Source organism: Coregonus clupeaformis, unplaced genomic scaffold (genome assembly GCF_020615455.1).
Source record: "Coregonus clupeaformis isolate EN_2021a unplaced genomic scaffold, ASM2061545v1 scaf0119, whole genome shotgun sequence".
In the NCBI taxonomy this organism is placed as follows: Eukaryota; Metazoa; Chordata; class Actinopteri; order Salmoniformes; family Salmonidae; genus Coregonus; species Coregonus clupeaformis.
The window spans coordinates 195,924-217,934 of record NW_025533574.1 but is presented as its reverse complement, the minus strand read 5'-3'; the positions used below and the strand labels follow the sequence as shown (position 1 = coordinate 217,934).

Here is a 22,011-nt window from a genome sequence, read left to right as displayed (position 1 = left end):
TGTATTGATTACCGTGGACTTAACAACATCACCATTAAGAACAAGTATTCTCTGCCTTTGATTAATTCTGCTTTTCCCCTCCTTCATGGTGCTACCATCTTTACGAAACTGGATCTACGAAATGCGTATCACCTGGTGCGCATTCGTAAAGGTGATGAATGGAAGACTGCCTTCAACACACCCTTGGGACATTTTGAGTATCTGGTTATGCCTTTTGGGTTGTCTAATGCCCCTGCTGTTTTTCAGGCACTAGTCAATGATGTCCTTCGGGACATGTTGAATCGGTTTGTTTTTGTCTATCTGGATGATATCTTGATTTTCTCAGAGTCCTCCCAGGAACATGAACTGCATGTGCGCCAGGTGTTGCAAAGGTTGTTGGAGAACAAACTGTTTGTGAAGATGGAGAAATGTGAATTTCATGTGTCTGAGACCTCTTTTTTGGGTTACATCATCGCTCAGGGGGAGTTGCGGATGGACCCAGCTAAGATCTCTGCTGTCACGGACTGGCCAGCCCCCTCTACCCGCAAACAACTTCAACGATTTCTGGGGTTTGGCGAACTTCTATAGGAGGTTCATCAAGACTACAGCCGCATTGCGGCGCCACTCACCGCTCTCACCTCCATCTCACGACCGTTCGCTTGGAATGAAGGGGCCGAATCAGCGTTCGAAGAACTGAAACATCGCTTCGCCTCGGCTCCCATTCTGATGCAGCCGGACCCCGACCGCCAGTTTGTCGTGGAGGTGGATGCATCCGACACTGGGGTAGGTGCGGTGTTGTCACAGCGTTCTCCTGAAGATAACAAACTGCATCCCTGTGCTTTTCTCTCAAGGAAACTTTCTCAGGCAGAGAGGAATTATGATGTTGGCAATCGTGAACTGCTCGCCGTTAAGCTGGCTCTCGAGGAGTGGCGACATTGGTTGGAGGGGGCGGAACAACCCTTCATCGTTTGGACGGATCATAAGAATCTGGCTTACCTCCAGTCAGCGAAGCAGCTCAACCCCGTCAAGCCAGGTGGGCACTATTTTTTGGGAGATTCAATTTTTTCTCTGTCTTACCGTCCTGGGTCACGCAACGTCAAGCCTGACGCCCTGTCTCGTGTTCATTCGGCTGTTGATACTGGTAGTAACCCTGAACCCATTTTGCCTCCTACCTGCAGTATTGCGGTCGTCACATGTGACATCGAGGGGATTGTTAGACAGGCTCAACATCATCAAGCTGACCCTGGGAGGGGTCCTCCCTAACCGGATGTTTGTCCCTGAGTCTGCTCGCTCCCAGGTACTTCCAGTGGGCTCACTCGTCTCCCCTTACCTGTCACCCTGGAGTTTCGCGGACCCTTGACTTTGTGCGACGGAAGTTCTGGTGGGCCACGATGGAGGCGGACACTCGAGCCTTCATTGCTGCTTGTACGGTATGTGCACGCAGTAAGAACTCCACCCAGGCCAGCGCTGGTCATCTACGACCTCTACCTATACCCAGCCGGCCCTGGTCGCATATCGCTATGGATTTTGTCACTGGACTTCCCCCCTCGTCTGGAAAGACTGTAATTCTTACGGTGATTGATCGTTTTTCTAAGTTCGCTCATTTTTGGCCCTACCTAAACTGCCCACTGCCAGAGAGACGGCTGATATTTTGGTTGAACATGTGTTCCGCTCTCATGGTCTACCCACGGATATTGTCTCTGACAGGGGTCCCCAGTTTGTCTCCCAGGTGTGGAAAGCTTTCTGTAAAGCTTTGGGCATTACATCCAGCCTGTCCTCTGGATATCACCCCCAGACCAACGGGCAAGCCGAGAGAGCGAACCAGGAGATGGAGACCGCTCTTCGCTGTGTCACAGGGTCTAACCCTGGGTCATGGAGCTCCATGCTCCCCTGGGTGGAATATGCTCATAACACCTTGACTAACGCTTCCTCTGGTTTGTCTCCTTTTCTGTGTGCTCTGGGTTATCAACCTCCCCTGTTCCCTTCTCAAGAGAGGGAACTGGCGGTACCCTCGGTGCAGTCCCACATGCGCCGCTGCTTCAAGGTCTGGAGGAAGGCCAGGGTAGCTCTGTCCCGAGCTTCGGCGTACATGCAGAGGCAAGCCAACCGTCACCGGTCCCAGGCTCCCGGTTACTCTCCTGGTCAAGAGGTATGGCTGAAGTCACGGGACCTTCCATTGAAGGTGGAGTCTAAGAAGATGGCGCCTCGTTTTATAGGACCGTTCAAGATACTGTCTATTGTTAACCCCCTGCGCGGTTAAGCTACAGCTTCCTGCCTCCCTACGGGTTCATTCCACCTTTCATGTTTCCCAGATTAAGCCTGTGTCGGTTAGCCCTCTGTGCCCGCCCTCTCGTCCCCCTCCTCCGCCCAGGATCGTGGGTGGGGGTCCGGTCTACACTGTCCGGCGACTTCTGGATGTTCGCCGCCGGGGTCGTGGTTTCCAGTACCTGGTGGATTGGGAGGGTTATGGTCCTGAGGAACGTTCCTGGGTGCCCAGGAGCTTCATTGTGGATCCTGCTCTGGTCCGAGAGTTTCATAGGTTACATCCCGATAAACCCCGTCGGCCGCCAGGTGGCGTCCGTAGAGGGGGGTACTGTTAGGCCTACTGCTGCTAGGTAGCTCTCTCTCTGCTCTCTCCCTCCCCTCTGTCTGTCCTTGATTGCAGGAGTGAAGTCTGGTGTGCGGGAGTCAGGGTTCCAGCTGCAGCTCATTCACCATAATCACCTCAGCCTTTAAGACCCGGTCAAACTTACCACTCATCGTCAGATCATAGTCAAGACGACCATATATTTGGAACCTGACTCCTGCCTCCGCTTCACTCCTGCCACCACCATCCTGCTCTCCACTACCGGACCTCTCTTTTGGACTCACCACGGACACTAGGACATTACGGTACCACACCTGCCCTGACCTGGATCTGTTACCCTCCCTGTAACCTGGACTTGCTCTTCCCCTATTATTGGAAACCTGGACTATTGAACATTTTAAATAAACCTGTTAAACCTTCTCTGGCTTGGTGTACTTGTCTGCATTTGGGTTCTAATACTGGTAAATCATAACAGGTTGACAAGGTATGTGGCAGAACTTGGCAAGGTACATTTTTGAGCAATTTCAATTGATAAAAGTATGAATTATAAAATATTAATAGACCAACGGTAATAAAATTGGGCTTTCAATTGTTTTGTAATGGGCTGGTGGACCAGATGTTGTAAATGTACAGAGAACAGATAATATAAATATAGGTGTATATATAAGCTATGTATGTATATCCTGATATAGCCATTTTTGGTGCTAGTGAAAATGAAATGAAAAATAAATGATGCAGTGATAAATGCAGAGTCAAATATATATGGCTTTGTAAAAATTTATTTATAAAGCTGGTTGTTTGGATCCTGGATGCTGATTGGACACGTTCAGTCCCCTGTAGCTCAGTTGGTAGAGCATGGGACTTGCAACGCCAGGGTTGTGGGTTCGTTTCCCACGGGGGGCCAGTATGAAAATATATGCATTCACTAACTGTAAGTTGCTCTGGATAAGAGCTTCTGCTAAATGACTCAAATGTAAAATGTTCCAAGCCGTGCTGTATTGGCCATCACAGGCACACTATGCCTGCTAACACTTCAATCTGAATTATCATTGCGCCTCCATAACAAAATCATCATGTTGCTGTCTGTGATCATCTCTTGTATTTATCTCAAGTCGAACACATTATTTCCCCTTGCTTCTAGCATTTGGTTTGGTACAGCGGGGGTTAACATGCCTAGCTGTCTGCCTGTCCAACCTCGGAAGATTGGTTTCACTTTTGAGGTGCTGAACTCCGCTGTAGCCTATCACAGAGAGCTGTGATGGAAACGACTAGTTACCGGAGTGTAACTCCAGTTCTATGAGTGGAGCGGAGCCCCATAGGGGAGCTATGCTCCTAGTGGTTTACCCTCTGCCCTACGGCAGAAACAGCCTGAAGCAAAAATTATGCACACACCTGCAGCCAATGGGAGCACAGGTGCCCCTATATAAAGGGACCCGTTCCCTCAATCTGCCTCCCGAGATATTATCTTCAGCGAGACTAGAGAGGGTCGGCAGGGCCTTAAGTCCTATGGGGCTCCGCTCCACTCATAGAACTGGAGTTACACTCCGGTAACTAGTCGTTCTATATCGTGGAGCTCCGCCCCCAGGGGAGCTATGCTCCCCTAGTGGTTTAAGGCGGAGCGAAACGCTCCAAAATGTACTCCCTGCCGAGCCTAACACTTCCCATTAAAAAATGAAAAAAGGTCAAGCCCAGCAATGGCTGCAACCAATTCCCGCAGTACTGCGACTAAAAAACCCATCCGGGCGTCACAATATACCGCGTCATCGGTTATAGACCCGCCCCATCTAGCTCAATGGCAATGCCAATGGCTAGTGGGCAGATCATCAGAATAGAAGCCATGCTAATCTGTACTAGCAGGTAGCCGTGCCTCAATATTCTGTGACAACACTATCGTCCACTAATGGAATAACATAAAATGTCATTCTACATTATGTGTCCAATAGACCGCCTTACTCACTCAATGGAACCCAGAGATTAGTAGGCAGGGACAAAATATACCAGTCATACTAAACTGAACCACCAGATAGATGACCTCACATTCTGTCCACTCAATACATGTCTCTACCATACTGACACTGTCAGTCAGGAGACATGCCACCAAATATGCTTTTCATCCAAAGCGGACCTGATAGAGACCTGTCTATCGTCCTGCTTTTCTCTCCTCCATCTCAAGATTCTCCTTCAGCTGTGCTGAGTGCAATCGAGCTTGAGAGTTAAAAAGCTTATCCTTGACATAACAAGTTTTCCTAACCAAAGCGGACCTGATTGGAACCTGTCCAAGGTCCTGCTTTGTCCTCTCCTTCTAGCTCAAAATCGCCTTTCAGCTCTGCTGAATGCCGACCGAGCTAAAGAGTTAGAAAACATGTCCATCCATAATATGTTACTTCTAATAAAAGCGGACTTATGAACATGGTCACAATCCTGCTTTCTTTCTCTGTTTTGCTCAAGATCTCCCTTCAGCCACGCTGAGTACAGACCGAGCCAAAGAGTTAGAAGACATATCCAACAGATAGAAACGGATAAAAGGAGACGGTGTCGACCATGACGCTGCTCTACAAATATCCTCTACCTCTGTTCCTCTGAAGAGGGCAGTAGAAGCTGCTACTCCACGAGTGGAGTGCGCTCTAATACCCTGAGGCGGTTGTTGCCCCGCCGCCTCGTACGCCGTCTCAATACCTTCACAAAGCCAATGAGACAATCGCTGTTTTGAAAGTGGTCTACCTAATGCAGCCGCACCCGTGACACACAAACAGCTGAGGCGATGACCTAACCGCTGCTGTGCGCTCAACGTAACACGCCAAAGCGCGTACTGGGCACAGACAATGAAGCTTTTCCTCACTCCTCTCCCCCATGGGGAGGGGGGATGAAAAAGCCCACAATTCCACGATCTGTGATCTATATGCACTGTTAATAACCTTCGGCACAAATGCCGGGTTAGGACATAATACCGCTTTGCTCAGATCGCCATTAATGGCAAGGCAGTCGGGTCTCGTCGACAGTGCACACAAATCACTGACCCGCTTAGCGGTAGTCAAGGCGAGCAACAGCGCCGTCTTGATAGACAGCATCTTGAGGGGTATTTGATTCAATGGCTCGAACGGCGACTTACATAGCGCTTCGAGAACCAGGGCCAAATCCCACTTGGGCAGCGTAGCTCTAGGCATCGGCCTAAGCCGTCGCGTTCCCAATAAGAAACGTTTCACTAATGGGTGACTGAACACGTTTTTCCCGTTAAACCCTTCATGACCAGCTGAAATTGCCGCTGCAAACACTCGAATGGTGGAGGGCGATTTCTGCTTATCAAACATAGACTGCAGGAATGAGAGCACACTCTCTACCTGACAGCTCATGGGGTCCACGTCCTGTGTATCACACCATCGTGAGAAAACATTCCATCTGCTGGTATACACCCTAGAAGTGGAACTGGCTCTTGCGCCCTGTATGGTTCTGATCACTGCATCAGACAACCCACGGCGCCTCAATCTGTCCCATTCAGGAACCAAGCCTTCAGTGGTTGGCCGATTATGGGCCATTGGACTATCGAGCCTCCCGCCTGAGTCAACGCGTCTCGTCGATGTGGAATTGGCCAAGGTGGCGCAATCAACATCTGACTCATCTCCGCAAACCACGGAGCCCCCGGGCGATCGGGCGCTATCAGTATCACTGACAGCTCCTCTGACCTCACCCTGGCTAGCAGTGGGAGAATGCAAGACAGCGGAGGGAATGCATACAGGAGAACTTTCGGCCACGGGTAGTGCGCGAATGCGTCTCTTCCCAGTGGTGGTTCGTCCTGTTCCCTCAGGGAGAACCATAGGAGACACTGCGCGTTCACACGTGACGCGAACAGGTCCACCTCGGCTCTCCCGAATTGTTCCCAAATTCGTAGAACAATGTCCGGGTGCAGACACCACTCGTCGTCTCGAGGACCCCCTCTTGACATGAGGTCTGCCCCTACGTTCAAGTAACCCGGAATGTGCGCTGCTCTCAACGAGCGAAGGTGCTTGTGAGCCCACAGCCACAATTCCACTGCCGCCCGATGGAGGGCAGGAGACCTGACCCCTCCCTGGCGGTTTATGTGAGCCACTGTGGTTCGGTTGTCTGACCAGACCAGCACATCGCGACCCCGAAGGGTAGACGCGAAGTGGGTCAAGACCAGTCGAACCGTTTCCAACTCTAGGAGGTTGATGTGACGACCTGATTGAGGCCATGCACCTCCTATCGCTTGAGACTGACATGTCCCTCCCCATCCAGTCAGAGAGGCATCTGTAAACACTGGAATGTAGGATGACACCTTGCCCATCGGGACTCCGTGCGTGAGAACGCTCGGGTTCCTCCAATAGTCCAGGTCTGCTCTTAGCGAGAGAGGAACCACCACCAACCGATGACGTTGACGCACTGGGTCTAGTCTTAGTTGGGCGAACCACCGCTGTGTTCTGCGCATGTGCAGAAGCCCCAGCGGGACCACAGAGTGGGCTGCCGACATGAGACCCAAAAGTGACATGATCGATAGCGCCGTTACTGTGTGATTCGGACGACACTTCCTCAGGGCTAGTAACAATGCTGCCCTTCGAGGGTCCGAAATTCGAGCCCTCATCATTAGTGTCTAGCTGTAGTCCCAGGTAGACAATCTGATGACTGGGCCAGGGTGCGCTCTTTTTCCAATTCACAGCGAACCCCAGACGCGTGAGATGAATCACTGTCTGTGTCGTGTGAGTGAACGCCAGCTCTGCTGACGGGGCGAGAACCAGCAGGTCGTCTAGGTAGGCTAATATCCTTATCCCCTGACGACGCAGCGGCTCCAATGCCGCCTCCACACATTTGGAAAATGTTCGAGGTGCCAGGGCGTACCCAAACGGCATCCTCGTGAACTCGTACGCCACCCCTTGAAAGGCGAACCGCAGAAACTTTCTGTGGCGTGATTGTATCGGCACATGAAAGTACGCGTCCTTTAGGTCTATGCTTGTACAAAAGTCTCCCTTCTGGACACATTCCAGTAGACGTTTTGTCGTCAGCATTCGGAAGGGCCGTTTGGTTATGCTCTCGTTGAGAATGCGTAAGTCCAAAATCGGCCTCACTCCCCCGTCTTTTTGGGCACTAGGAAATAGGGCGAATACAGCCCTTTGTTCCTTTGCTCTCGGGGAACTACTGTGACCGCCTCCTTCGCCAAAAGTTCCGTAATCTCTGACATCAGAGCGGCTACTTTGTCTGGCGTTTTCATCACCGTCTCCACCACTCCCTGAACGGGGTGGGGTCCGATGGAATTGGAGGGCATAACCCTTCTGCAACGTCTGATCTAGCCAGCGTGAGAGGGTACAGCTTCGTTGCCACTGCCAGCGATGCAGAGAAAGCGGGCGCGCACGAAGCTGTGGTGCATCCAGTAGGAAGGACCTGTATTCCTCTATGGCCCTCGCCGCCGCTATTCCCCAGCACTGAGTTGGTGGAATAGCCCAAGGCGGGCCCCCCTCGAAAGGGAGAGGAAACATCAGCTCGTTCTGGGTGAATCGGGGGCCTTGATACGTTAGTTACGACCGTAACTCCAGTAATCCGGCCCTCCGTGAACGCAGCACGGTTCTGAACTGCACTGGCTGAGGCATTGGCCTGAGACAGAGCGCTCTCCCCGGATAGCAATTGCGTCATCATGTCATTGTCTGACTGAGACTGCTGCTTGCCATGAGACCCATCCATTACAGTACTCAACAGAGTCTGAAAGATGTGATCACTGACTGGTACCACACGGTGGTGCCACAATACCTCCTCACTGGTCTCATGTGGCTGCTCAACAGCACACTCAATGTGTGGTGAGCTGCGCTCAGAGCCATGGGCATTGTTACGTTCTGAATAGACCGGAGGCGTCCATACCTTGGTTATACTTGTAACTCTGGTATTCCCGCTCTCCGTGAACATCGCACGGGTCTGATCTGCGCTGGCTGAGGCATTAGCCTGCAGCAAGGCGTCATTCCCGGCTATCGGCTGCGTCTTCATGTCACATTGGGACAGAGACAGCTGCCTGCTGTTGTGGTGAGTATTAGCGCGTTCAGAAAGAAGTGGGGGCGCCGATACACTGGGAAACTTCGTCACCGTGGTAATCGGGCCCTCCGTGAACGCAGCATGGGTCTGAATCGCACTAACCGAGACCTTAGTCTGCGATAGTGCGCCATCCCCAACTAGCGGCTGCGTCATCATGTCTCCTGACTGAGACTGCAGCCTGCTATGAGAGGCACTCACTACAGTACTCCTTGGAGTCTGTAATGTGAGGTCTCTTTGAGATAAACCAAGACGGCGTCTAGGTATTATTCCTCCTTTCACCTCCTGTGTGCGTTCAGCTCTGCACCTCTGGTGGGCTGAACTACACTCAGTGTGGTGAGCCTGGGCGCGTTCAGAAAAAGGTGGGGGCGCCGATACACTGGGCACCTTCGTGACCGTGGTAATCGGGCTCTTCTTGAACGCAGCATGGGTCTGGGTCGTACTAACAGAGCCCTTAGTCTGTGATAGTGCGCCATCCCCAATGTGGTTATTATCAGCGCGTTCTGAGAGAAACGGGGGCGCCGATACGTTGGTTACGCCCGAAACCGTAGTAATCAGGCCCTCCGTGAACGCAGCACGGGTCTGAACTGCACTGACTGAGGCGTTAGCCTGAGACAGAGCGCCGTCCCGAATAGCGGTCGCGTCATCATGCCATTATCTGGCTGAGACTGCAGCCTGCTATGTGAGACACTCACTACGGCACTCCTAGGAGTCTGTAAAGTGAGGTCTTTATAAGGTACACTTAATACCTTTTATATACCTGCCTTATGTGTGCATTCAGCAACGCACCATGGTGGGCTGAGCTGCACTCATAGTGGTAAGAGAGAGAGCGAGAGTGAGGAAGGTCGAACGCTCTCGGATGTATTATGGAAAAGGGGCTCTTTTTTGACAGTGTCAAGTAGAGCCAACTCTTTATTACACACATCAACAAAAAACATTATCCTCCATACACTCAACGGTAGAGTGGGGGGGGGACAGTGGGCTCGGTCACAGCAGGCGCTGTGCCGTCTTCCGTTCTCTCCCCCTCGCCTGTCATAAACGGCGCGTCTCTTCTGGCCGCCCTTCGGGTGATGCCAGGATGACGCTTTAATGACCTCTCTCGCCGGCACCTCTGGCGCTGCAGGGGGGGGCGAGGCCCGCTCCCTTGCTGCTGGAGGCCGCCGTCTGACGCCAAGCTGTAGCGAGAGTAACGGCCGCCCTTCCTCATATCCACTTCCGGGTTGGAGGGAATGGGGGGCAGCTTAATCTCCCGCTGTTTAGCAGCCCACTCAATGAGACCTGAGAATTCAGGCACAGAGAGGCTGTGGCGTCATCATCCAGGGATGTAATGACCTCACAATTTCCCGAAGGAAAAGGGGTGTTAAACATCTGGGTCAGTGTAATGAATTGTTCCAATAGAATATTCATTTCTTCCCCAATAGCCCTGTCATCTCCTGAGTCAGTGCCTTCAGATGATGCCTCAGCTGAGACTAACACTGATAGCACATCCTCAAGAGGAATATCCTCCCTAAAAATGCCCAATGCTGCTTCCACTCCTTCAAAAAAGGAGGGCGCAGCTGGCGCATAGTGGGGGATTAATGAAGCTGTCCCTGGCGTGCTGTATCCCTCAACCCACAAAACAATGTCGGGGGGGGGTCGACAGCCGCCAAGGGGAACAGCGACATTGAGCTCTGAAAATAGCTTTTGTTAAATGCTTACCCTATGGATAAGCTTGGTGTGCTCATTGTAGGACGACGTCGATGATCTGGAAAATCGACGGCGTTTTCTTCGTCCTGAGTCTTCTCTTCTTGGCTTCTTCAGTCTAGTCCAGTCGCTGAAGATAATGGGAGGCAGATTGAGGGAACGGGTCCCTTTATATAGGGGCACCTGTGCTCCCATTGGCTGCAGGTGTGTGCATAATTTTTGCTTCAGGCTGTTTCTGCCGTAGGGCAGAGGGTAAACCACTAGGAGCATAGCTCACCTATGGGGCGGAGCTCCACGATATAGAACAGGAAGTTTCGGTACAATTTTATAAATCAGCTAGATCATTTCTTCGTTCGACATGGTGGGGTATTTTTGTGTCAGTAAAAATAATTATGAATTATCCGAGAAATGGCGGTAGAAACGCCTTTATGCGCAAATATTGTTATAATAACCATAATATCGAGGTAAACATGGGAGTCACGCGATGATATGTTGTGTGGTCCTCCCACTAAGACTCGGGAAAGCATGCAGTTTATTAGGCTACACATTAAATACGGTATGATGAACTTCACAGGGTGGTGGAAGGGCACATTGATGTTGATGCTCATTTACAATAAATATCGAGGGTCTTATTCTGGTGACATGATGATCGATGCGCGACTGCCTATTGAGAAATAAAAATATTCTTGCTCTTATCCATACTAATCTTATCATGTAGACTACCCTACCCGCACAGCCTACCCGCACTGTACCAGTGAGCTGTTGACTAGAACGCACGTGCCACATTTTCTATTTAACGCAACAGTTTTTGTGACAAAAATATAGGTAGAGTTGAAAATGCGACGGAAACTCATTGAACTTAACATTTTTATTTAGTACGTGAAAACTTATGTGAAAAATCACATTTTGTGTGCACTACGTCATCATGCACTGATTTTGAGTCACACAAAATCTTGTGTTCTCTACTCCGACAATTAATCCACAGATGAAAGGGGAAACCTAGTTAGTTTTTAGTTTGTTTTCTTTTATTAATATCTCCTTCTTCATGCTTCTTCTTCTTACTCTTCTGTGGATTTTATATGGCGGCTTGCAACCAACTTTAAGGTGCATTACCGCCACCAACTGGACTGGAGTGTGGAACTCGCTCATCTTTCAATCACCCACGTGGGATAGTATGCTCATAAAAACCAATAAGTAGATGGGAGAGGCGGGACTTTGCAGCTAGTCAAACATATAAAATAGAACATCCAAGTTCTATTTTAGCGTCTGGCTACGTAGGGGCCCGTTGACCTGCACGGCCAGTTTGGATGAAATTATTGAATAACATGTACATGTACATTTATTTTGCAACGCTCGTGCACGCAACGCAGCCTGTATGGTCAGCATGTTAATAAAGATACCAAAAACAATTTAGTCTAATCAACATAAGCTAAATATCATGTGGGTGTTCCTGGTACTCATTTCTATGTGTGTGTGCATGCAAGTAGAAAAAACACGTTGACACACCCTACTTGTAGAGGAACGGTCCTTGCTTGCCTGGATCCTTGGGATGTCCCTCCCCAATTGAAGTTAAACATTTCAAATGGTTAAGGTAAGGGTTAAGGTCAGGGTTAGCTAAGGGTTATGTTTAGGGTAAGGGTTAAGGTTAGGGTTAGGCAGGGGTTCCCAAACTTGTTTTGTACACGAGCCAATTTTGATATCTGAAAAATCTTGCGACCCCAACCATGTGAAAAAAATTATGTAATAAACCAACACCCTAGAGTCGATTGATGCACCGGTGTGTCAATCTAAGTAACATAATAAAAAAATCCCCATAAAAATCTGTCAGTTTAAGCTAGAGATATGTTGTTTTGCATTGTATGGTTCTTAATCCACCGTACTTCTCCATCTGTGGTGAAAGGTGTTTGTCAGACCATGAGATATTCCCCCACAAGTGTCACAGGACTCTTCTGAAGGTAAGCGATACCGATAAAATAAAATAAATGGAAATATAAAGGTAGTTTAGTGCCTACCCCAAAAAATGAGTTAAATATGTGTAAAAAAAATATATATGTTTTTTTCTTTATTTTTACTATTTTCTACATTGAAGAAATAATAGTGAAGACATCAAAACTATGAAATAACACATATGGAATCATGTAGTAACCAAAAAAGTTTGCCTTTATGACAGCTTTGCACACTCTTGTTATTCTCTCAAACAACTTCACCTGGAATGCTTTTCCAACAGTCTTGAAGGAGTTCCCACATATGCTGAGCACTTGTTGGGTGCTTTTCCTTCACTCTGCCATCCGACTCATCCCAAACCATCTTAATTGGGCTGAGGTCGGGGGATTGTGGAGGCCAGGTCTGATGCAGCACTCCATCACTCTCCTTCTTGGTAAAATAGCCCTTACGCGGCCTGGAGGTCTGTTGGGTTATTGTCCTGTTGAAAAAAAATGGGATGCCGTATCGCTGCAGAATGCTGTGGTAGCCATGCTGGTTAAGTGTGCCTTGAATTCTAGATAAAATCACAAACAGTGTCATCAGCAAAGCACCTCCTCCTCCATGCTTTACAGTGGGAACTACACATGCGGAGATCATCCGTTCACCCACACCGCGTCTCATAAAGACACGGTGGTTGGAACCAAAAATCTCCAATTTGGACTCATCAGACCAAAGGACACATTTTTACCGGTCTAATGTCCATTGCTCGTGTTTCCTGGCCCAAGCAGGTCTCTTCTTCTTATTGGTGTCCTTTAGTAGTGGTTTCTCTGCAGCAATTTGACCATGAAGGCCTGATTCACACAGTCCCCTCTGAACAGTTGATGTTGAGATGTGTCTGCGACTTGAACTCTGTGAAGCTTTTATTTGGGCTGCAATTTCTGAGGCTGGTAACTTTAATTAACTTATCCTCTGCAACAGAGGTAACTCTGGGTCTTCCTTTCCTGTGGCGGTCCTCATGAGAGCCAGTTTCATCATAGCGCATGATGGTTTTTGCGACTGCACTTGAAAAATCGTAAAATATTCTTGACATTTTTCGGATTGACTAACCTTCATGTCTTAAAGTAATGATGGACTGTCGTTTCTTCTTGCTTCTTGCTTATTTGAGATGTTATTGCCATAATATGGACTTGGTCTTTTACCAAATAGGACTATCTTCTGTATACCACCCCTACCTTGTCACAACACAACTGATTGGATCAAACGCATTAAGAAGGAATTAAATTCCACAAATTAACTTTTAACAAGGCACACCTGTTAATTGTAAGTAATTCCAGGTGACTACCTCATGAAGCTGGTTGAGAGAATGCCAAGAGTGTGCAAAGCTGTCACCAAGGCAAAGGGTGGCTACTTTGAAGAATCTCAAATATAAAATATATTTTGATTTGCTTAACACTTTTCTTTGGTTACTACATAATTCCATATGTGTTATATCATAGTTTTGATGTCTTCACTATTAGAAAATAATAACTATAAATACTTTGACTGTATTTTTTGCCATTCATGAATGTGTTATTCAATGCGTTTCTATGGGCTATAGTAGTAACGGCCAAATTCAATATTTTATCAAATAATTGTTGCATATATTTTTTATACATAATGGGGTCCTAAAATTCCAAATCAAATAGCTAAATGATCCATAGTATGATCATCTTAAAACAATTCCATATGTCAGCTTAGAAGGGGGACGTCCCAAGGATTCTTGATAGCACTAACCGTAGAGGAACGTCATGCCATCCTCCTCTCTTTCATGTTGCCAAAACGGTCTATGACTCTTTCAGACAGTGTTCACCAACCTTTTGAGTCAAGATCACTTTCTGAGTCCAAAAGCAAGTCGAGATCTACCGCTCAGATTTAAAAAAAAACATGAATTAATAAACATAAGCCTGCATAACCTATTAAAACCAGTTCTGTAGCAATGAGGTTTGTGCAGAAGGCTATAGGCGCAATACATTATCACTGCATATTGGCTATGCTTGAATTTCCCTGCCAATGTTGTTCTTCTCAGACCATTTTTAAATTATATATTTTTTGAAAGGGGACACAGTCTTCCAGCTGATGGCGAAACTCAAGTCGCACTGCATTATTGCTGCCTCATGCACCAATTCATGTTGTTACTCCTATGACTCGAGAAAGTGAAATATTCCTCAATATTAAAAAAGACACAAGCTGCTAATAATAACACAAGCTTATGGAAACACTTTGCTATACTCATTCATTGCGTCTGCTTTGCTGGTTGTAGCACGAGTGGAAGTTGGGAGAACGGACATTTTATGGCTTATAAAAGTGTTGAGCAAAGTGTTGACAGTGCTGAATAACTACTTAAATATGAACTTAATTATAAAAGCAGCAGCTCTTTGCTGCATTAATTGAGTCTCTCTTTAGTCATGGTTTTAAAGTTTTGAAATCTCACAACAGTATCAACTTTGCTGTGCGCTTGAGGCTTCTTTTTACAGCCTATGGCACGATGAAACTGTGTAGACAGGTGATCTGAGCTATCTGATTGGCCAACAGTAGGCCTATAGGTGAACTTGATTTGCTCTCTGGGCCTGCTGGATATGCAAAGTTCTACCTTCAGACACATGAAATGGTGCAAATGGGAACACTTCGTCTTCCCGGGGCTAGAGCTGCTGATTCAAGTGGACCTTCCGCCAACAGTGCATAAAAAAAAGGAATGCAAGGCTTTATCGTTGCTGTTTGCTACAGAAATGTTTGGTGATCGACTACAAATGCCTTGGAGATTGACCAGTCGATCATGATCGACAAGTCTGAGACCACTGGTGTACACACTTTTAGTTTTTGTTGACCTAGATTAGCATACCTGGCAAAAATACTTGCTGGCCTTACTTCCTTTCATGGGCAACGATTAGCCAGCTAGTTAATGTTAGCCTAGGCTACTACATCTAGCTAGCTACACATTGAACTTCCATCCTCTCAGGCCAGGGGCACAAGGTATACATGTATGGTTGGATCAGAATCGCCATTTTAAATATTGGCCGGTACAGAGAATTAAGCAAAACTAGAAGTCCAAATCCTTATCCCTTCCCTAGCCCCGGAGGACAACGACACAACAGGATGCAACAATTCATGTTTTTTCTGTCAATTACGTTTAGCTTTTGATGTGATGTGATTGGTGTGAAGCCATATCGAAACCGGCTTCCCTTGACATTTTTTTTGGGGGCGCCATGACATTCACCTTTGGCAGCAATTACAGCCTCGAGCTAACGACTGGCTTTTGGAAGGATAAAATAAAACAAATTTTCTCTGCAAAATAACGTTTTAAATGGGGAAAAAAAAGTATATGTTGGTAATCGTTTTATAAAAGCAATAAGGCCATCGAACCTGGGAATTATAGTGAATAACACCCTCCTAACACCCAATTTCCACTGAAGATGAGGGGGGGACGATGAAACATTGGAAGCCATTAATTTTCAGTGGAGGGAAGTGAAGTGGGCGAAGGAGCGTGAACAGGGCGGGAACTAATTTGGGGATACCTGAACTTTATGCGAATATTTGCGACATTGCGGCGTGATTGACCAATCAAAGCTCACTATAGCTTCCAGACCCGTCTGGATTGGCTGTTGATTCATAGCACTATCTAGCATGCTTGCTAGCTTGTTAACACCCACATGAGGGCGAAGCTAGAGTGGCTATCCAAATTAATGTGGATAGTGGAAATCCCCTGTAAGGGCTGTTTTCCCTGCCCTTCCCTTCACGTCGGGCCTAAGAACCGCTCTTCGTCGGGAGTTATTCACACTATAATTCTTGGGTTCTCATGCTGTATTGCTTAAATATAACTTAGTTGCTAAAATAGTGTAATGACAATCCTCGCTCTTGAAGTTTAAGTTACTCTGGATAAAAGCATCTGGTAAATTATCAAAATGAAAATGTTGTTAATATCATTTGTTCTAGAATTTTGCATACATTTTGCACACTATTTACATTCTATTTAGTAGTTGAACAGACCTGAATCACTGGACAAAGATATGGGATTTGGTGAATCAAAACCAGCAGCCCCAGCCCCAGCCCCAGCCCCAGCCCCAGCCCCAGCCCCAGCCCCAGCTCCACCTAAAGGTAAGATGTGCATGTGTTCAAATGCATGGGGTTAAATTGTGAAAATAATGAGCGACGTGGAAGGTGTTTTCCACAATGCACTAGAATAGTGGAACTGACCTTCCACGGAGTTCCATTATTTTTTCCAGAGAACGCATAGATCCCCGAGTTGATTATCCCTTTTAGAACACATTTGCAACTAGAAATGTGTTCATTTGCCGGTAGAAACTAGCAAGTCTGTTTGTTTGGTTACCATGGAAACTACTGTAGCTATCTAGAAAACGTACTAGCTACTTGAGTGAATGTTGAACACATTTCTAGCTAATGAAATGTTCAAGTTTTCTAGATAGCTAAAGTAGTTGCCGTGGTAACCAAACAAGCAGACTTGCTAGTTTAGCTAACCAAACTATCAGTCCTAGCTTGCTGAAAATATTATTCAACAATACCAATACTGTTTTCAATTGGATTTTTGCTTTCTAAAGCAGCTCAAACAAAATGTAAAAATTAACTATAGCCTTTGAATTCTACTGTGCAAACTCTACTGTGTGTAATAATGCATTCTCTAGAATGCCCTTCAAGCCAATCAGAAAGGAGTATTCAACTATGCCATGGTATAATATGATATTTCAAGTTGATGAAATGGAAACAATAACAACAATACAAAGAATATAAATATATATAAATAATGTGACTATATTGTGTATATTGGATGCATATTGGGGCCTTGGAACAAAGAAAACCTCCCATTCTATGATTGTCCCTCCTGGGGTTTTTACATTGCTATGAAATTTAATTTGTGGGTGATGGGTGGTGTAAGATGTATGTTGCACCTACTGTATATCAAAGTATGCACTCAATGTATTTTGCAGTTTTTGACGAACCATGGAGGAACACACCCTGGGAGTAAGTTCTGAATAATCAACCCCCTTTGTGATTGCGTTTCTGAGCTTTTAGAGCTTATATAAAGAGGAAGTTAGTGGTTTAAATTCTTAAAGGGGAATTCCACCACTTTTCAACCTCATGTTTATTATCTCCAGCACCATACCAGTCTACATGTGAAAACAGCGCATTTCTGTTCTGTAGTTAAAAATATAAGAAAGAAAGCTGAGATATTCGAATACTATGAGATTCGCAGTGATGCGGGGAGCAGGAAAATGCTCTCCCCTAGTTTTTTTTACAAAAAGTACAATATGAACACAGTGCACTTTTTAGGACATTTCTTCTTATCTTTTTAACTACAGAACATAGAAATGAGCCGTTTTCACATAGATATTGGTATGGTGCTGGAGATAACAAATATGAGGTTGAAAAGTGGTGGAATTGCCCTTTAAGTCGCCAGCAGTATCTCTGTATCCCTCTGCTGGCTTGCTTCTGAAGCTAAGCAGGGTCGGTCCTGGATGGGAGACCAGATGCTGCTGGAAGTGGTGTTGGAGGTCCAGTAGGGGGCACTCTTACCTCTGGTCTAAGGAGATCCCAATGCCCCAGGGCAGTGAAGGGGACATTGCCCTGCGTAGTGTGCTGTCTTTCAGATGGGACTTTAAAACAGGTCTCCTGAATCTCTGTGGTCACTAAAGATCCCATGGCACTTCGTAAGAGTAGGGGTGTTAACGCTGGTGTCCTAGATAAATTCCCAATCTGGCCCTCATACCATCATGGTCACCTAATCATCCCCAGGTTCCAATTGGCTCATTCATTCCATCTCCTCCCCAGTGTAACTCTTCCCCAGGTCATTGCTGTAAAAGAGAATGTTCTCAGTCATCTTACCTGGTAAAATAAGGGTAAATAAATAAGTTAGTTCTGTAGTGATAAACCCTTATGGCCAATGTCGACTAGGGAGCGATGCTTTGCCTAGCCACGCTAACTTTGTCCAGAGTGGCTTGCCATTTGAGTGCTAGCAAGCCAATAGCATGCTAGGTCACAGGAGGTTGGTGCCGCCTTAATTGGGGAGAACGGGCTTGTGGTAATGGCTGGAACGGCATAGTCGAATGGTATCAAATACATCAAACATGGTTTCCATGTGTTTGATTCCATTCAATTTTCTCAGTTCCAGCCATTATTATGAGCTGTACTCCCCTCAGCAGCCTCCACTGTGCTAGGTAGTGCTAGGTATCAACAGCCAATCATCGCCCCCTAGTGGACATTGGCGTTATGCAGTGAGTAATCTAAGCTGTTGAGGTATTCTGACTTGAGATACTCATGTGCAATTTACTCAGACTTCAATGTTAATCAGTCATTGATGTCAATGGGAGACTTATGTGAAATTTTTGTCACAATAGAATACCGGCCATCATCAATTTTGTAACCCAGTATATACATTTTTTAAAGTGAAAAAAGCAATTTGTAAAAGTTTAAAGGTATTTCCCATACACTGTAACATTACATTGCAATCAGGACACTGAACTTGTTTTTCTCCAACAGTGGAAGAGATAAGTTGTTGGAGGACCTGAGGGCATATGTTCCATGTAACCCTGACATAGAACATGTTAGGATTCTGCTAGATGGACCGATCGGAGCGGGCAAATCCAGCTTCATCAACTCCATCAACAATGTCTTTCAGAATAAAATTACAATGAAAGCCCAGGTTGATTCTGCAATGGCTGATAAAAGCTTCACCACAATAGTAAGACTGTGTCCAGATAATTTTTTTGCCTAGACCTACTGCTTACTAAAAGTATATACTATGTATTAACCATACTACATACTACTTAGAACATACTATTTAGTAAAAATGTATGCAGTTTACAGTATACAGTGGGGGAAAAAAGTATTTAGTCAGCCACCAATTGTGCAAGTTCTCCCACTTAAAGATGAGAGAGGCCTGTAATTTTCATCATAGGTACACGTCAACTATGACAGAAAAAATTTGATTTTTTTTCTCCAGAAAATCACATTGTAGGATTTTTAATGAATTTATTTGCAAATTATGGTGGAAAATAAGTATTTGGTCAATAACAAAAGTTACTCAATACTTTGTTATATAACCTTTGTTGGCAATGACACAGGTCAAACGTTTTCTGTAAGTCTTCACAAGGTTTTCACACACTGTTGCTGGTATTTTGGCCCATTCCTCCATGCAGATCTCCTCTAGAGCAGTGATGTTTTGGGGCTGTCGCTTGGCAACACAGACTTTCAACTCATTTACATTTTAGTCATTTAGCAGACGCTCTTATCCAGAGCGACTTACAGTTAGTGAATACATATTTTTTTATACTGGCCCCCCGTGGGAATCGAACCCACAACCCTGGCGTTGCAAACGCCATGCTCTATCAACTGAGCTACATCCCTGCCGGCCATTCCCTCCCCTACCCTGGACGACACTGGGCCAATTGTGCGCCGCCCATGAGTCTCCCGGTCGCGGCCGGCTGCGACAGAGCCTGGATTCGAACCAGGATCTCTAGTGGCACAGTTAGCACTGCGATGCAGTGCCTTAGACCACTGCGCCACTCAGGAGTACAAGGAGTACAACTCCCTCCAAAGATTTTCTATGGGGTTGAGATCTGGAGACTGGCTAGGCCACTCCAGGACCTTGAAATGCTTCGTTGCCCGGGCGATGTGTTTGGGATCATTGTCATGCTGAAAGACCCAGCCACGTTTCATCTTCAATGCCCTTGCTGATGGAAGGAGGTTTTCACTCAAAATCTCACGATACATGGCCCCATTCATTCTTTCCTTTACACAGATCAGTCGTCCTGGTCCCTTTGCAGAAAAACAGCCCCAAAGTTTCCACCCCCATGCTTCACAGTAGGTATGGTGTTCTTTGGATGCAACTCAGCATTCTTTGTCCTCCAAACATGACGAGTTGAGTTTTTACCAAAAAGTTATATTTTGGTTTCATCTGACCATATGACATTCTCCCAATCCTCTTCTGGATCATCCAAATGCACTCTAGCAAACTTCAGACGGGCCTGGACATGTACTGGCTTAAGCAGGGGGACACGTCTGGCACTGCAGGATTTGAGTCCCTGGCGGCGTAGTGTGTTACTGATGGTAGGCTTTGTTACTTTGGTCCCAGCTCTCTGCAGGTCATTCACTAGGTCCCCCCGTGTGGTTCTGGGATTTTTGCTCACCGTTCTTGTGATCATTTTGACCCCACGGGGTGAGATCTTGCGTGGAGCCCCAGATCGAGGGAGATTAGCAGTGGTCTTGTATGTCTTCCATTTCCTAATAATTGCTCCCACAGTTGATTTCTTCAAACCAAGCTGCTTACCTATTGCAGATTCAGTCTTCCCAGCCTGGTGCAGGTCTACAATTTTGTTTCTGGTGTCCTTTGACAGCTCTTTGGTCTTGGCCATAGTGGAGTTTGGAGTGTGACTGTTTGAGGTTGTGGACAGCTGTCTTTTATACTGATAACAAGTTCAAACAGGTGCCATTAATACAGATAACGAGTGGAGGACAGAGGAGCCTCTTAAAGAAGAAGTTACAGGTCTGTGAGAGCCAGAAATCTTGCTTGTTTGTAGGTGACCAAATACTTATTTTCCACCATAATTTGCAAATTAATTAATTACAGATCCTACAATGTGAATTTCTGGATTTTTTTCTCTCAATTTGTCTGTCATAGTTGACGTGTACCTATGATGAAAATTACAGGCCTCTCTCATCTTTTTAAGTGGGAGAACTTGCACAATTGGTGGCTGACTAAATACTTTTTTCCCCCACTGTATATAACGCGTCATCTGTTGTTTCAAGACATTTGTTAATTTCAGTACAGCCCGTCGTCTTTATCTGATTATCAGCTGTTGTCAAACACACTGATTTGCTTCCTTATTACTGTGAAGCAAATTCATTCTAGTAGATGAAAAGCAGAAATGAGTATGACATCCTGGCATTTAAAGTATACTCAATTTCGTAATTTCACATACTACAAAATGTTCAATTATTATCGCATATCCCAAAAGCCTAAATTGAGTAAGCTATGACAAGTATTTAGTCACGGCCTAAGTCATTTTGCACATATTATAGAAGTTCAGGGTAGCAAACATAGACATACAGTACATGATGGTAACCAGGGTATTAGTTAGCAATTGCATTGTTTCCCGCCATCCGTCCCCTGATCTGATTATCAGCTGTTGTCAAACACACACAACAATTGTCTTCCTCAATAGCATGCAGCGAATTCTACTAGAATAATAGCTGAAATGAGAATGACTTCCTGGCATTTAAAGCGTACTTCATTTTTTAAATGTCACATATTATAAAACGTTCTATTGTCAAATAACAAAAAAGCCTACTATTTAGAACGCAGGTATGGGTATTCGGACACAACCATGGACATTTTTCACATTGGATTATCGTAAGGGATAGTTAAACAAAATATTTAGATATTTGTTTCCTTACTTTGAAAGCAGTCTATGGACAAGGAGTGATTGCAGTCCACACTTTGGTTTCGTTGAACTAGCCACTGCCAACAATAACAACATTTTCAGACTAATTCCCCAAATTTAGATTTATTTTCAATTTACTTGAGGTGTTGTAGTTTCATATTATATTCCTTTGGAATAAATAACTTAACGTGGAACTGACAGCGTTTTAACTACTTTGCAGATATGATACAAACGGACAATCATACCAGTAAAAAATATCAAATTCCCAGTTTACGCTACAAAACCAACTTTATAAGCGGTTTTAAAAATAGGTTATATTTGAGAAGAAAAAAAAATCTAAATGTAACTAAGGCTGGGAATGTCAATACAATTAAACTAGCAAGG

The 22,011-nt window shown here is 45.9% G+C and overlaps 1 protein-coding gene across 2 annotated transcripts in view; it reads left to right on the top strand.

Moving 5' to 3' along the window:
• Positions 1–22,011, top strand: part of LOC121570370 (interferon-induced protein 44-like) — a 42,325-nt gene that overhangs the window by 2,938 nt on the left and 17,376 nt on the right. The window contains exons 2-5 of one of the 2 annotated variants that reach the window (XM_041881829.1): positions 3,042–3,072; positions 16,210–16,327; positions 17,176–17,209; positions 18,725–18,926. In XM_041881829.1, the coding sequence (XP_041737763.1) occupies positions 16,240–16,327; positions 17,176–17,209; positions 18,725–18,926 (324 nt within the window). In that variant the 5' untranslated portion in view covers positions 3,042–3,072; positions 16,210–16,239. Of the gene's footprint in view, positions 1–3,041; positions 3,073–16,206; positions 16,328–17,175; positions 17,210–18,724; positions 18,927–22,011 lie in introns of both variants that reach the window. The other variant, XM_041881830.2, reaches the window with a different exon arrangement.